The 16,142-nt window shown below is 40.9% G+C and overlaps 1 protein-coding gene and 1 long non-coding RNA gene across 3 annotated transcripts in view; both read left to right on the forward strand.

Annotated features, from left to right (window-relative positions):
* The first annotated feature begins 514 nt into the window (after positions 1–514).
* RB1 (RB transcriptional corepressor 1) overlaps positions 515–16,142 on the forward strand; it is a 116,449-nt gene continuing 100,821 nt past the window's right edge. Inside the window, exons 1-2 of one of the 2 annotated variants that reach the window (XM_043891640.1) lie at positions 515–800; positions 3,541–3,667. In XM_043891640.1, coding sequence (XP_043747575.1) covers positions 676–800; positions 3,541–3,667 — 252 coding nt within the window. In that variant the 5' untranslated portion in view covers positions 515–675. Of the gene's footprint in view, positions 801–3,540; positions 3,668–12,451; positions 13,004–16,142 lie in introns of those variants that run through there. The other variant, XM_043891641.1, reaches the window with a different exon arrangement.
* On the forward strand, positions 5,767–7,029 carry LOC122686530. Its single transcript, XR_006338807.1, has 2 exons — positions 5,767–5,816; positions 6,265–7,029. It is a non-coding gene; the product is annotated as an uncharacterized LOC122686530 (long non-coding RNA).

Consider the following 16,142-nt stretch of genomic DNA (forward strand, 5'->3'; position numbering starts at 1 on the left):
TCTCCGCTAGCAGTGGGCAAAATCCAGCTCCTCATAGGTGTTCCAGAGGGTGTTTGTTTTTGTTTTTGCCGACTTCGCTTAACGGATTGGGCGGGAGGAGCGCGGGCGAGCGGGAGGGCACCGCCCAGGAGGAGAGGGGCGTGCCCGCCCCGGGTGCGCTCGCCCGATACTCCCCGGCGGGGGCCTCGGCCGCAGCCCCGGACCCACCCGGCTATAGCGAGGGGGCCCGCGCACCCACCGGGCCGGGTAGCTCCCTTACCCAGCCACCCACGGCCGCAGGGGCGAGTTTCGAGGAGAGACAGGCTGAGGCGGCAGCGGCTGCCTCCGGGCAGGCGCCTGGGTTGCAGGCCCGGAGCTCCCCGCCCGCCCGCCCGGCCCACGCCTCGCCTCGCCTCGCCTCGCCTCGCCCAGCACCCCGGTGCCCTCCCGACGCCGGCGGGCCCGGGAGCCTCGCGGACGTGACGCCGCGGGCGGAAGTGACGTTTTCCCGCGGTTGGACGCGGCGCTCGGTTGCCGGGCGGGGGAGGGCCGGCCCGGTTTTTTTTCTCAGGGGAACGTTCAAATTATTTTTGTAACGGGAGTCGGCCGAGGACGGGGCGTGCCCGAGGTGCGCGCGTCCTCTCCCTTCCCAGGCCCTCCTCCAGCGCCCGCCGGTGCCTGCCCTGCGAGCGCGTCATGCCGCCCAAAACCCCCCGGAGAGCAGCCGCCGCCGCCGCCGCCGCCGCCGCGGAGCCCCCGCCGCCGCCCCCTGAGGAGGACCCCGAGCAGGACAGCGGCTCTGAGGACCTGCCTCTGGCCAGGTGAGCGGGCCGAGCCACCGGCGGCGGGCGGCGAGCGGGGAGGGCGCCCCGAGGCTACGTCGGCGGGCGCCGCGGCGTCTAGGCGGGGGCGCGTCCCCGCGGGGCGTCGGCCCCGGCGGGAGGACGGTCCCCCCTCCGCCACCCTTCGCGGCGGAGCGCCCGGAGGGAGCTGACCGAGGTCTGGGTGCGGGCGCCGCCAGGGGAGGGCGGCCGGGAGGGGGTCTCGGCTCCAGCTTGACAGGTGTCGGGCGGGTGGGGCTCGGGTCGCTGAGCGAAGTGACAGGTGCCGCCTTTGCTCCGCAAGACGGCCTTGCGCATCCGGCGGGTGGATTTCGAGACCCCATCACACGCAAAAGAGAAAAAAAGAAAAGAACTAACTGGTGTCTGCTGGACAGGTTTTTCTTCCCGTTGAGATTAGTAGTCCTCCAGTGGTCTTTTGACTTTCTCTTTTGGTCTCCTGCGATGCAACAGTTGGAAGTGGTTGTTTTTTTTTGTTTTTTGTTTTTTTTTCCTCTGGGCGCGCAGCTGTATCTGAAGCCCAGTCCTGGGAGAGACAGCCAGAAAAGCCTTGGATGCGGCGGCAGAGATGCCCGCGGACGTGACGGGCAGGGTCCTGGGTGTCAGTTACCCGCCCAGGAAGCTCGACTGAGGCGCCTTGTGGCGTTCTCTTCTTAGAAGGGGATTTTCGGTTCTTGGGGATTCACGGCCATCGGTAGTGACTGGTGGAACGTAACTCTTTAGAAAGAACTCGTGCCTGGGTGAAAATTTTGTGAGACGTTTAGCCCAAGAGCTTAAAAGTTCCTAAACTTTTCTCTTGTTTTCCAAAACGTCTTGCGTATTTTCGTTGGCTACAGCGTGCCTCGTTATTTCTTCCATTTTGCCTTTCGGCTTTGAGCCAGCAAGGATCCTGGTGTCCTTGGGGTTTTTTTGTTTGTTTGTTTCGTTTGTTGGAGTAGAAAACGAGTGTTTTTGTGCTCACGTGGAGTTGTTTTTCTTCTCCTAAGTAGATTCTAAATTTAAGCAAGTCCACGATAATGCAGTGGAACTTGACAGGGAGATAATGTATTGCAACATCTTATTTTTCTTGATTGTGATGCTTTATGGTTAGAACCAAAAATTGAACGAGTATAATTATCCATTATTATTGTCAGCAGTGGCCCTGCTTTGAAACTGCACATCAATTACAGGGGAATGGGACTCCTTTCTGTCTCCCTTTCACAGTTTTAGTCCATCAGCAGGTCCTGTTTCTCTCACCTCCCCCTGCACTAACAGAATTTGGGACAAATTGTTAAAGATTGGGAAAGGCTTTTGGAAATGGCTTGTGAAAGGCTATTAGAAATTCATATATGACTATCTTATGAATTAAAAATCATTCTCACTAGTGGGAAAAAAAAAAAAAAAAAGCCCAGGGATGTTCTAGGAGAAGAGGTTAGTTTCTGATTAAACTCTGATATGTCCAGTATTTTCCAGTTTCCCTTTGGTAAGAGCAGTGAAGTTTACTGCAAAGAACTCTTATGTTAACCGCAGAGCTTGGAAGCATTCTTGAATAATGTAGAGTAACCGGAAATATTGAAGTTCTGGCCATCACCCGGGAAAAGAAAGTCTTTGTTTTTATTTTCCAACACTTCATTTTATATACTTTTAAATGATGAAACTATCACAAATTCTTTAAGTCAGAACCATGCAAGATAAAGTCTATTCTTGATTATCCTTACCCATAAAATGTGTCCTTATGGGCTATCAAAAACTACAGGTTAACTATTTAACAAGGATAGAACCACTGCCTGGCAGTCTGAAGTTGAGAAATTTACCTAGGGTGGGTTCAGGGCCCAGTCCAACTGCATTTCCAGTGATGGAGCCCATGTCTACTTTGAGAATTGGGAGTTTACTTAAGGGAAACAGCACACCATTTTCATTCTTCAGATAACCGAAAGTTAATTATGTTTCAGAGGAGGTTGGCAGTCTGGAATAGTGCTCAAGGGCATGGATTATAGAGTTAGATTATTGGGTTTCTATCAGGGTTTCTGACATACTGCCTGATTTCAAGTGAGTGCTTTAACTTCTCTGATTTGTTATTTGTAAAACAGGGATAATAAGAGGATTTACCTAATAGGGCTGATGTGGGGATTGAATCTACCTTCATCTAAGGTACTTTGTGTGGGATCATAATAAATACTAAAAAATTATTAGCTATTCCTTGTACTTACTACTATTATTATTAGAGGTCAAGTAGACATTAAGTGATTGAAAAAGAATTAGCCAAGAAGAGTTTTTTGACTGCCTGTCTTGGTTAAGGAAAATCAGGAAGAAAAGGCTGAATTTAATCATCGTGTAAGAACTACTAGTAAGTAGGTTAAATAAAACACTGTGAAGGGTATACTGCATTTTAGCAAAAGTTAATGATATTGAATTGGTTTTGTAATATTATCTATTGCTTTCCTCTTGCTGTTAACCAACCCAACTTTCCCAAACAGTTTTAGCTCTTGTACTTACTTTAAGCTATTTTGCTGCTCTGAAGTAGCAAACATTTTTCACTGTGTGGTATTACCATTCTGGAAAGACTGAAAAAGATAAATATATGTTTAAATTCTAAGTGTAATTTTTTCAAAGATAAATAAGATTCTAAAGTATTTAGTGATGCTGTCTTTCAGGATAGTGCTATTCTATGCAAACTGTTGAAACGTTTATCTAATTAATTTGATTGTAAATATGTGCCTATTAATATTTTTTCATTTGGTAGGCTTGAGTTTGAAGAAACTGAAGAACCTGATTTTACTGCGTTATGTCAGAAATTAAAGATACCAGATCATGTCAGAGAAAGAGCTTGGTTAACTTGGGAAAAAGTTTCATCTGTGGATGGAGTATTGGTAAGGAATGTCAAAATTTTTTGAAAACATTTTTTTAATTTCAGAAATAATTTTTAATCACTATAAAAAATTTTGAAAGTGGAAAATTATAAAGCAGAATTACTAATAATCCTATTACCCAGAGGTAATTTATTTCTGATAACATGAAAAATTAAAAAAACCTAACTCTCCATGTAAGCCCCCCACCAAAGTATTTTAAAGCAAATCTTAGGTTTCACATTTTATTCATAAATAGTTCACTATGCTATAAAGACTTTTTAAAAAACAAAATGACTCATAAAATAATTTTAATATCATAATATATAACCAGTATTGAAATTTCCTGATTGCCTTATAATTATTTATTTAGAATTCAGAATCTTTGATAATATTTTGATATTCCATTTTTTTTCTTGAATACATATGCATATATATTCAACATCTATGTATATAATAATATCACTAGCAAATAATTATTGACACTTTATATGTACTGGGGAATATTGTAAGCACTTTGTAAGTAACTCATCTGACAAGCCTTTAAGTTGTGAAGTATAAAATCCTTATTTTACATGTAAAATGTAAAATCTTCATTTTATAAATGAAGATACTGAAGCTGAGTGAGATTGAGTAACTTAACTAAGGAATCCTGACTAATAAGATCTAAAACACAGATTTGGGATCATACATATAGTTATATATGTAATTGCATGTAGTTTTGTATCTTAAAAAAATATTTTTTCTTAACATGAGCATTTTATGTTGTTAAATATTTTTTGATATATTTGATAATGTCATTTCCAGTGGTGTTATGATATTTTATCCATTAGATGTATTCTGATTTGTTAGCTTACTGTTATTTGACATTTTCCCCCCAACTTTTTGGAGCTGTAAAATAATGTGATAAACATCCTTATTTGTAAGAGTGATACCTGGCGCAAATTAAGTCTTCAATTACTTGTTAAATGGATTAATGAATGAATCTCTGATTATTAGGATAAATTCTTACAATTTGAATTACTGAGTCAAAAGCTACGAGCATTTATAAAACTATTGGTAATTATTGCTAAATTGCACTCTAATCACTTTTAATGAGTTTACGTTTTCATTCAGCATTGTATTAGAGTACACTGCTGTCTTGTTTTTTACTGATTCGGTCAATGCAGCAAAATATGTTTATATACATCCTATAAAAATAGCTATTTATAACTGTTAAAAAAAAATCTCTAGTGTTTTAATCTGTTTGGACTATTACAACAAATACCTTAGTCTGGATAGCTTATAAACAATAGAAACTTATTTCTCACTGTTCTGGAGCTGGAAAGTCCAAGATCATGGTGCAGGCAGATTCTGGGTCTAGTAAAGGCACACTTCTTTATTCACAAGGAATTCACAGATAGTGCCTTGTCATTGGCCTCGGTTGGCAGAGCTGGTGGGAGCTTTTGCTGGCCTCTTTTAGAAGGGTACTGATTTCATTCATGAGGGCCCTTCCCTCCTGACCTAATCACTCCTGAAGGCTCTACCTCCTGATACCATCTTGTTGGGCATCAGGTTTGCAGCATCTGAATTTGAGGGGGACACCAGTATTCAGTCTATAGCATCTGGTAATAAAAAAAAGGAGAAAACAAACCTCCAAAGACTTTCCAAAGATCTGAACATATTCTAGAACTACATACTAAAAAGGCATTCTTGAAGCATCTTGGATGAATGACTTTGGGATCATCATCCCAAAGCACCTAATATATATTTCCACTGATTTGGGTATATCATGTACAAAGCCATTTCTTTGAGTGTGCTGTTAAAGAGAGTCATCACTCCTTCACTTCTCTCTCTTCCATAAATACTAGGCTTTTAGTTTTTAGAAAGTTGAGAAGGGGTAGTTGATTATAGACAGTATTGGTAAGTGCAGATAGTTGCCAATTTTTAAGTGAGTTGTGTTCCAGATCTCTTGAAAGTGAAAGTGAAAGTCACTCTGATCCATGGAATTCTCTAGGCCAGAATACTGGAGTGGGTAGCCTTTCCCTTCTCCAGGGGATCTTCCAAATGCAGGTCTCCCACATTACAGGTGGATTCTTAACCAGCTGAACCACAAGGGAAGCCCAAGAATACTGGAGTGGGTAGCCTATCCCTTCTCCAGCAGATCTTCTGACCCAGGAATCCAGATCTCTTAGTAAGTACAATAAGGTAGTTAGATTTGCAGGCTAATTCACAGGAAACTTTAAAAAAAAAAAACTGAATTCTAGCAGTAATAGTTTTGGGCTTCAGACTTTCATATATACATATATAAATAAATAAATGTTACTGCTTTTGTATCCTACCCTTTTCTTTCTCCTGGCTTTGTCCCTATCTTCCATGGGAACTGGCATAGTTTAAAACTCATCTCCTGATGATGCTCTTGATGGGGACTAGGAGATGAGAAGTCATTCCTGGTTGTGTGCTGAGGAAAATAAAGGAATTTCATGTTACATTTGGGATTTGGGGCATCTTTTCGTTGGGTACGACAGGATGATGTTGTATTTTTCTGTTACAGTTCACCAGACTCTTCCACAGAAATGTTATTTTCAGTGATAGTTAAGTTTTTGAAAGTTGGCCTGATAATTTAATCTTCATTTATACAGTAATTTCTAAGGGAGAATGTGACACAGTGAGTGCTGAGAAGCCAGAGAGTGACACAATGAACCTGTTTCTGATGCAGCCATTCTAGTTGCACTTGGCTATCTTCTTTGAAACAAGAAGAATGTGGTAACTCAGGGTAATTTTTGTCACCTGAAAATAGATAATGTTTATTGAAACAAAGGATGGGTTAAGAGCAAGAATTTGTCATGAGACTGGACTGACTCAAGTTTCAAATCTACCCTTTACTGTCTCTCTGATCATGAAAAGGTACCTAAAATCTCCAAGTCTCAATTATCTTATTTGCAAATGGAACTAACAATAATTTCTGTGTCTTGGAGTTATTTGGTAGGTTAAATAAATTCATGCATATAAAGCATTTATTAGTGTAAATGAGTGCTTATGTTTGGTCATGCAAGCAGAATATTTTGACTAATGAGCTACTGCAGAAAATCTTATATTTAATGTTTTTTAAAAGAATTTAAGGATCAATTAAAATGGTTGAAGTTTTAAATGGATGTATAGTGATTTTGATGTGGCACTTTCATTAAAATTCACATTTTTGGGTTCTTGAGAGTTAAAAAAAAGTTGTTTATACATGCAGGAAAGCATATATTAATCCTTTTAAAGGAAAGGTTTGTGGTATTTTGTCTAGAAATTTCTTCTTGTATAAATGTTTAGTAAGTGTGTAATATGTGATTGCTGTCATATGATTAAATTGTGTTCATGCTGCTTACAGCATATGAATAAAATAAGAAATTGGTCAGGTATACTTCTCATACTGTGACTTATGGTGAATCAGTTGTTGGAATATTGGTTTTCTTTCTGCATCTTGAATGACAGCGTGGCAGAGAAGAAAAAAACCTTGGCCCTCAGGGCAAAAAACTCTTATTGTAGTTGTAATGTAGCTATATGATTTTAGGCAAATTGGTTAATCCCAGTCTCAGTTTGCCCATCTGAAAAGCAGAAATGATGTCTGAATGTCAGCCTTTTAGGCTTTTGCATGGGGGTGTGTGTGTGTGTATTTGTATGTTTATTTGTGTGTGTATATATTCAAGGGCTTTGAAATATATTACCCTTGATAGAAGCATTTTAGAGGTAATTACATTTAGAAAGATAATTGAAGAGAATAGTTTGGAATTAGAGTAAAACTAGGCATTCTATTTAAGCTGTGCTGCAAAAATATGAAGTTTCTTAATAACCTTAGCAGAATATATATTTTAAAATTATGTGTAATGAAAAATTTCTTTGCCTGTAATTTTTTAGTCCTTAGTTATATATATACCCTTTCTGTTTGAAGATGGTGCGTATATTCTGATTGCTTGTGGTTTTTGCTGAGCAAAATACATTTAAGAACATGTTTGTGTGCGTGTCCTCAGTCATGTCTGACTCTGCGACCCCATGGACTGTAAACTGCTAAAGGACATACATGTGAATGTTACATTTGTATTACAGATGGAGGATATATGCAGGTTCTTTTATTTCTGATTTAACTTCTAAGATTAATTTTTAAAGACATTTTATTTTGGAGAGTTTCAGAGATTTATATAAGTAGGTTAGAGAAAATAGTATGAACTCTCACATACCTCTTAACCAGCTTCAGTAGTTATCAGTCATGGCCAAACTCTATTTCTCCCTGACTCCAGATTATTTTAAAGTAAATCCAAGATATGATGTTTCATCTATACATATTTCAGTATGTATGGGGGGAAAAAAAGAGCTCTTTAAAAAAATGACCACAAGAAATTTCCTGGCGGTCCTCTGATCAGGATTCCACACTTCCACTGTAGGGGTCATGGACTGAATCCCTGATTTGGAAACTAAGATCCTACAAGCTGCACCAGAAGACAATCCCCTCCAAACAACAGAAGCATCACAGTTCATCACACCTGATAAAATTAATGAAAATTCCTTAATATCAAATATCCGTTATTTGAATTATGTAGATTGTTTCATAAATTCTTTTTTTCAGTATGCTCAGGATTTAAATAAGGTCTACCTAGTGTGATTGGTTGATTTATGTCTTAAATCTCTTTCAGTCTATAGACTTTACCTTTTCCTTCCCTCCCCCTTTTCCTTTCTTTTATTTTTTTTCCAATGTATTTGTTGAAGAAACTGGAGTTTTTATCCTGTGAGATTTTTTACTGTGTGTATTTTACAGATTGTACCTCCTTCATTGTTTAACATATTTCCTAATTTTCTGTGTTTTCTAGAAATGATTGTAGAGGCCTGATCAGATTCTGATTTGATATTTTTCAGAAGAAATGCTTCAGAGATGTTGTTGTGTATGCCTATTGGTAGACAAATAATGTCTTGTTCTCTGTCTTTTAATGTAAGCTTTTTTTGATGACCATTGACTGGAGCCATTAGAGGTTGCTAAATGCTGAACTAATCTTTCCCTTTTCAATTATTAGTTGTAATTCTTCTGTAAATAGAAACTTTCCTCCATCAACTATGTTTATTCTGAAGTATAGGTCATTCAGGAAAGGTTGGATAAGTGCTTTATTCTTTGCGTTTATTGACTAGTTTTCTTTCTTTTTGTGTGTGTGTGTGTGTGTGTTTATTGACTAGTTTTCAAGCTGAGTTTGTCTTTTAACATTCCCCAAAAGTGACCAATGGTTATAATCATCTTTTCAAGTATTAATATTATCTTATAATACCAATAGACCAGTTTGACTATACAAAGATAATATAACATTCAGTTGATCCTTGAATAGTGTTGGGGTTAGGGCCAGCAAACCTCCACACAGTTGACAATTTGTATTACTTATGGTTGACCCTCTGTATACACAGTTTCTTCATATACATGGTTCCTCCATTTCTGTAGTTTCACATCTGAGAGTTTAGCCAATCTCAGCTCATGTAATACTATAATATTTACTATTGGAAAAAAAATTGCCTATAGTGTAGTACTATAGTCTTGCAAAGAGTTGACTCACTGGAAAAGACCTTGATGCTGAAAAAGATCGAAGGCAAGGCGGGGCGGGCCGCAGCAGAGGATGAAATGGTTAGATAGCATCACCAACTCAATGGACGTGAATTTGAGCAAATTATAGGAGATAGTGAAGGACAGGGAAGCCTGGTGTGCTGCAGTCCATGGAGTCACAATGAGTCAGACACAACTTAGCGACTGAAAAACAACAGTAGCCTTTACTATTGAAAAAAAATATATAACACACAATTTGCAGCCATGTTCTTCAAGAGTCAGCTGTATTTTGTAATTTCAAGAGTGAAATGGAAATAAGATCATATAGTATTTAACCTTAGGGATTGTCTTTTTTTTCATTAAGCATAATTCCCTGGAGACACATTGCTGTTAAATGTCATTATATTTGTTTGCTAAGGGTGCCATAAAAAAATACCACAGACTGAGTGGCTTAGACAACAGAAATGTGTTTTTTCACAGTTCTGGAGGCTGGAAGTCCAAGATAAACTATGGGCAGGTTTGGTTTCTTCTGCAGCCTCCCTCCTTGGTTTGCAGATGGCTGCCTTCTCCTTGTCTTCTGGAATGGTTTTCCTGTGCACAAATCCCTGGTGCCCTTTTGGGTGTCCAGACTTCCTGTTCATGTAAGGACACTAGTCAGATTCAATTAGGTTTACACTTCTGTCCTCATTTTAACTTACGTACCACTTGAGACCCTATCTCCAAACACAGTTATGTTCTCAGATACTTAGGGCTCGGGCTTCAACATAGGAATTTTGTGGAGGGAACACAGTCCAGCTCATTGAAAATGGTTTGTTTCTTTGTTATTTTTGGTAGTATTCCATGGGATGGCTGCACCAGTTTGTTTAACCATTCACTTACTGAAAGGTGGCTGTGTTGTTTGTAGGCTTTAGCTACTATGAATGAAGCTGCTATATCTATATCATATTGTAGATTTTTATTGTGGACATCAGTTTTCCACTCTTTAAACACCAAGGAGTGTTGTTGTTGGATCCTATTGCAGAGATCCTACGGTAAGAGTATATTCATTTTTGTAGGAAACCTCCGAATTGTGTCCAGAGTGGTGGTACCATTCAAGAAAGCGCTGCTTCTTTCATATTTTTGTGAGCATTTGGTGTTCTCACTGTCTTGCATTTTGGCCATTCTAATAGGTGTGATATCTCACTTTTAATTTGTAATTCTCTTAACGGCGTACGATGCTGAACATCTTTTCATATGCTTATTTGCCATCTGTACATTTTCGGAGAGGTGTTGACACCTTGTGCCAATTTTTTAGTCTGTTGTTTATTTACTCACTGGTGAGTTTTAGGAGGAGTTTGTGTATTTTCGAAAACAGTCCTCTTTAGATATTCCTTTTGCCAGTATTTTCTCCCATTCTGTGGCTTAACTTCTCATCCTCTTGACAGTGTCTTTCATCAAGCAGAAATAATTTTAATAAAGTCCAGGTTATAAATTCTTCCTTTTATGAATCATGCCTTTGATATTGTATCCTTATCATTGCCATCACACTTCCTGATTTCAAACTATTACACAGCTGTAGTCATAAGAATAGAATGGGATTTAGCATTCAGACAGACACATGGATCAAGAGAAAAGAAAAGAGATCCCAGAAATAAACCCCCACACATATATGGTCAGTTAATTTATGACAGAAGAAGCCAAGAATATTCAGCAGTGATAAAACCATCTCTTCAGTAAAGGGTTCTGGGAAAACTGGACCACTGCCTCACCCTATTGATAAAAATTAACTCATACTGGATTAAGAGACTTGAACATAAGAAACCATAAACTCCTAGAAGAAAACATAGGTGCAAGCTCCTTGACCACCGTCTTGGGGATAATTTTTTGAATTTGACACCAAAAGCAGAGTGAACAAAAGCAAAAATAAACAAGTAGAACTAACTACATCAAAATAAAAAGCTTCTGATAGGAAAGGAAACCACTGACAAAATGAAAAGGCCAATTGGGAGAAAATATTTGCAAATCTTGTATCTAATAAGGAGTTAAAATCCAAAATACTTAAAGAACAAACAATCCAGTTTAAAAAAAAAATGGGCTGAGGGACTGAATAGGTATTTTTCCATGGAAGACATACAGATGGCTAACAAGTACATGGTGCTTAACCTCTCTAATCATCAGGGAAATGCACATCAAAACCACAGTAAAATACCACTCCCATCTGTTAGAATGGTTATTATCAAAAAGACAAGACATAACAAGCGTTGGTGACAATATAGAGAAAAGGGAACCGTACATTGTTGGTAAGAATGTATATTGGTGCGTCCACTGTGAAAAACCGTACCTGGAGAGGAGAGAGCAAGATGGAGTAGAAGGATGCGGGCTCACCTTCACGCACCAACACATCAAAACCACAACTACATATAGAGCGGTGCTTGGTAAAATTGATTTGGGAAGTAGCCAGATGGCTCTTTTTCAACCGAGGCTGTGAACGAAGAACTGCACAAGGCTGGCAGGAAGGGAGGAGAAGCAGTCTGGTCTGGTCAGGACCTGCCCCCCGCCAGTGGAGGGTACAGAAGGGGAGGGACATGGCACAGATTTGGGGATTTTCCCTGGGGGGAGTGAGGGGTTTGCGTCACGTATTAGGCAACCTAGCCCACGGGTCCAACCCTGGGAAGACCCCCTTAGCTGGTTTGGAAACCACTGGGGCTTACCGGAGGTCTCTAAGAAACCAGGACTCGGCCCTTGAAGGACATGCACAGACTTACCTCCTCCCAAGACACAGCAGATGGGAAACTTTCTTGGGCTCTGGCCGGCTTACCAGGACCACCCCAGTGTATCCCGCAGCCTGCTGAGGGCTCCTGCTCCAGCGCCTCTTGCCCGGGCGCTGCACCCACTGCGGCGCGGGCAGCTCCTGAGAGCGCGCACACTTGGAGGGCTGCGAGCTTGCTTGCACCCTGCCCCTGACTCTGACCAGTGTGGAGGCGGACACTGCCAGCCTGGGTGTCCGTGTGTACACCCTGGAGGGAGCAAAGCCGCATCCCAGGCGGAGAATGTAGGCACTTGGTAGGCCGACATTGCACACACTTGAGGGGGAGTAAAACTAGGTGGGGCCTGCCATCGCAGGCTCATGTGTCCATGCGCGCATCTGGAAGGAAGTGAAACCGGGTCAGTGAGGCAGGGTCATGTGTCCATGCGCGCATCTGGAAGGAAGTGGAACCGGGTCAGTGAGGCAGGGTCATGTGTCCATGCGCGCATCTGGGAGTGAAACCGGGTCAGTGAGCCCGGACGTCCGCTCAAGTCCTGACGCGGCCTCTAACCAAGGCATGGACGCCGCGGCTGCGGAGGGAGAGAAACCAGCGCAGAGGTTCAGCCCCGTGTCCTCAGCCCTGGACGCGCCCCATACCTGGACAGGGACTCCTGTCAGAAACCCACTTTCCTTCTAGCAGAAACCCACTTGCTTCGGTACTCCGGTTCCAGCCCCTGGAGCCCCGCCCCCACCCCTTATATGGTGGAGACCGCGTTTGAGCGGAGAGGCCCCAGTTCCGACCCGTAGTTGCGCCAACGTCAACCCATCACAATGATGGCTGCCCGCACAGCCCAGGGGAAGACAGCCTGTGCCCGTTCACTTCAGATCCAGCAGCTCGCAGACCAGAGCCTCTGGACACATGCGGACTGCATTGGGACACCCCCACATGAGGACATGCCTCCAAGACTGGGATAGGTAACTGTTTCACCTAATCATGGTGACAGAAGGCTGAACACAATGAGAAGACTGAGGACTATATTTCAAATGAAAGGGCAAGAAGAAACCCCTGAAAAAACTCTCTGATGAAACGGAGGTAAATACCTTATAAAGAGTCCAGTAGTAATAGGAATGCTAACTGAACTGGGGAAAAGAATAGATGAACACAGAATTTTAACGAGGGATTAGAAAAAACATACAAAAAGAACCAGTCAGAGCTAAAAAACAGGATAACTGAAATGAAAAACACTAGAGAGAATTAACAGCAGGTTAGGTGATACAGAAGAATGCATAAGGTATAGAATAATGGAAATCACTGGGTCACAACAGCAAAAAGAAAAAAAATTTTTAAATGAGAATTGTTTAAGGGACTGTGGGGACAACATTAGGTGTACTAAAAATCACATTCATAGGGGTCCCAGAAGGAGAAGAGAGGGAGAAAGAGGTAGAGAATTTATTTCATGAAATTCTGGCTGAAAACTTCCCAAACGTAGACAGGAAACAGACATCCAGGTGCAGGAAACACACAGTCACAGACAGTATGAACCCAAGGCATATCATAATTAAAATGGCAAAAGTTAAAGAGAGAATTCAAAAGGCAGCAAGAAATAAAGAGTCACATACATTTCTATTATAGTAATGTGTTTTCTCTTTCACTCTCTTTTTTTAAAGTTAATCTGACTGTAGGCTTTCTTATTTTATTGATCTTTTTAAAGTATCAGCTTTTGGTTTCCTTGGTTTTTCTGTTGGTTTTCTATTTGCAGTGATTCTTTTGTATTTAGCTGACTTTTTGTATTGAAATGTTTAAATTCCTTTCTTATTTCCTTTTGTGTATATTCTTTGTTTTCTTTGTCATTACCATGGGGATTACATTTAGCATCTTAAAGTTTTATACTCTAATTTGAATTTTTTCAAGCTTAACTTCAATAATATAGAAAAGTATACTTCATTAGCCCTGTCCACACGCCTTTCAGTTATTGATGTCACAAAACTATGCCTTTTTATATCAAGAGTCCAAAAACATAAGCTAATGATTTTTAATGCATCAGTGTCTTAAATTATATAGAAACAACATGTGGAGTTATACACTATTATTGTAATAGTAATATCTTTTATAATTGTCTGTGTATTTACTTTTACTGAGATGTTTATTTCTTCAAATGACTTTGAGTTACTAACTTTAATCCTTTATTTTCAACCTGCAGGACTTCTTTTAGCATTTCTCATAGGACATGTCTAGTGGTAATGAACTTCCTCAACTTTTGTTTATCTAGGAATGTCTTGATTTCTCCCTTACTTTTGAAGGACAATTTTACTGGCTATAGCAATCTTGGTAACAGTTTTTTTTTTTCTTTTAGCACTTTGAATGTATCAGTCCTCTGCCTTCTTCAGCATTTCTGATGAGAAATCTGCAGATAATCTAATTTAAGGTTCTTTATACATAATGACTTGCTTTTTTCTTGCTGCTTTAAAAATTCTCCCTTTGTCTTTGGGTACATGAATGCATGCTAAGTTGCTTTAGTCATGTCCAACTCTTTGCTCCCCTATGGACTGTAGCCTGCCAGGCTCCTCTGTCCATGGGATTCTCCAGGCAAGAACACCAGAGTGGGTTGCCAGGTCCTCCTCCACAGGATCTTCCTGACCTGGGGATTGAACTCACGTCTCTTACATCTCCTGCATTGGCAGGAAGGCTCTTTACCATTAGTGCTCCCTGGGAAGCCCTGTCTTTGGATTTGACAACTTAATTATGTCTTGGAATGGGTCTTTTAAAAATGTTATTTATTTATTTATATTTTTTTGGCTCTGCTGTGTCTTCATTGTCATGCGCAAACTTTCTCTAGTTGGAGAGCTAGGGTCACTCTTTGTTATGGTACCCGGGCTTCTCATTATGATGGCTTCTTTTATTGTGGAGTTCCGGCTCTAGAGCATGGGCTTAGTAGTCGTGGTGCATGGGCTTAGTTGCTCTGCAGCATGTGGAATCTTCCTGCACCAGGTATCTAACCCATGCCCCCTGCATAGACAGGTGGATGCTTTACCACTGGACCACCAGGGAAGTCTCTGTCTTAGAATGGGTCTTAGTCATCAATATCTGGCTCCCCAAAGGGGAAATAGAGAAAATAAAGAGTAGGGGGAAGGTGCCAACCTTTTAAATCTTCTGAAAGTCACTTCAGCTAGCAGGAGAGATGCAACAACAGACCCCGCCCTCCCTTGCTACATTCCTGCAATGCACAGTGATCAGGGCACAGATCTATGAAATTTGGAGGACTGGATCCCTTTTCGCTCTCCCTGGCTCCTGCAGGTTGCATGCAGGCTGTTCCAGGAACATGTGCACAGTTGTCTGCCATGTGGGTGACAGTTGGCCATGAGTAGTTGCTACTGTGCTAAGAGCTAAAACTGGTAGAAATTAACTATAATTTACCTTCTGTCCCTTCCTCTAGAAGTTGGAAGCCTTCAATAGACTCCAGAGTTCCAGAATAGTGAACATCGGACAGATTCAGTGCAGTTGTTGTCTAGGTAGGGACACAGATTTCTCGTGCTTCCTACTCTGCCATCTTCCCAGCTTTCTCTCTTAATATGAAGTTTGGGGTCAATTTGTCAATTTCTTTTAGAAAGGCAGTTGAGACCTCAGTAGGGATTATGCTAAATCTGTAGGTTAATTTGGGGAGTATTGCCATTTTAATGATATTATCTTCAGGTGCATGAACGTGAAATGTCTTTACATTTATTGAGATAGTCTTTAAGTTTTTCAACAGTATTTTTAGTTTTTAGAGTACAAGTCTTGCAATTAAAATATTACTGCTAAGTATTTTACTCATTGATGCTATTATAAATGGGATTTATTTTCAATATTTGGTTTATTCACTGCTGGTAGATAGAAATACAATTGACTTTTGCATGTTGATTTTGTATGCTGCGAACTTTCTGAATTCATACTTTAGTTCAAATAGTTTTTTAGTGTATTCTGTAGGATTTTCTGTAAACAGGATCGTGTTATCTGCAAATAGAGATAGTTTTACTTCTTTCTTTACAATATGGATGCCCTTTATGCAATATCAGTTCAGTTCAGTTCAGTCACTCAGTCATGTCTGACTCTTTGAGACCCCATGGACTGCAGCATGCCAGGCCTCCCTGTCCATCACCAACTCCCGGAGTTTACCCAAACCCATGTCCATTGAGTCAGTGATGCCATCCAGCCATCTCATCCTCTTGTTGTCCCCCTTCTCCTGCCACCCTCA

This window comes from Cervus elaphus, chromosome 30, assembly GCF_910594005.1.
Source record: "Cervus elaphus chromosome 30, mCerEla1.1, whole genome shotgun sequence".
Lineage (NCBI taxonomy): Eukaryota > Metazoa > Chordata > Mammalia > Artiodactyla > Cervidae > Cervus > Cervus elaphus.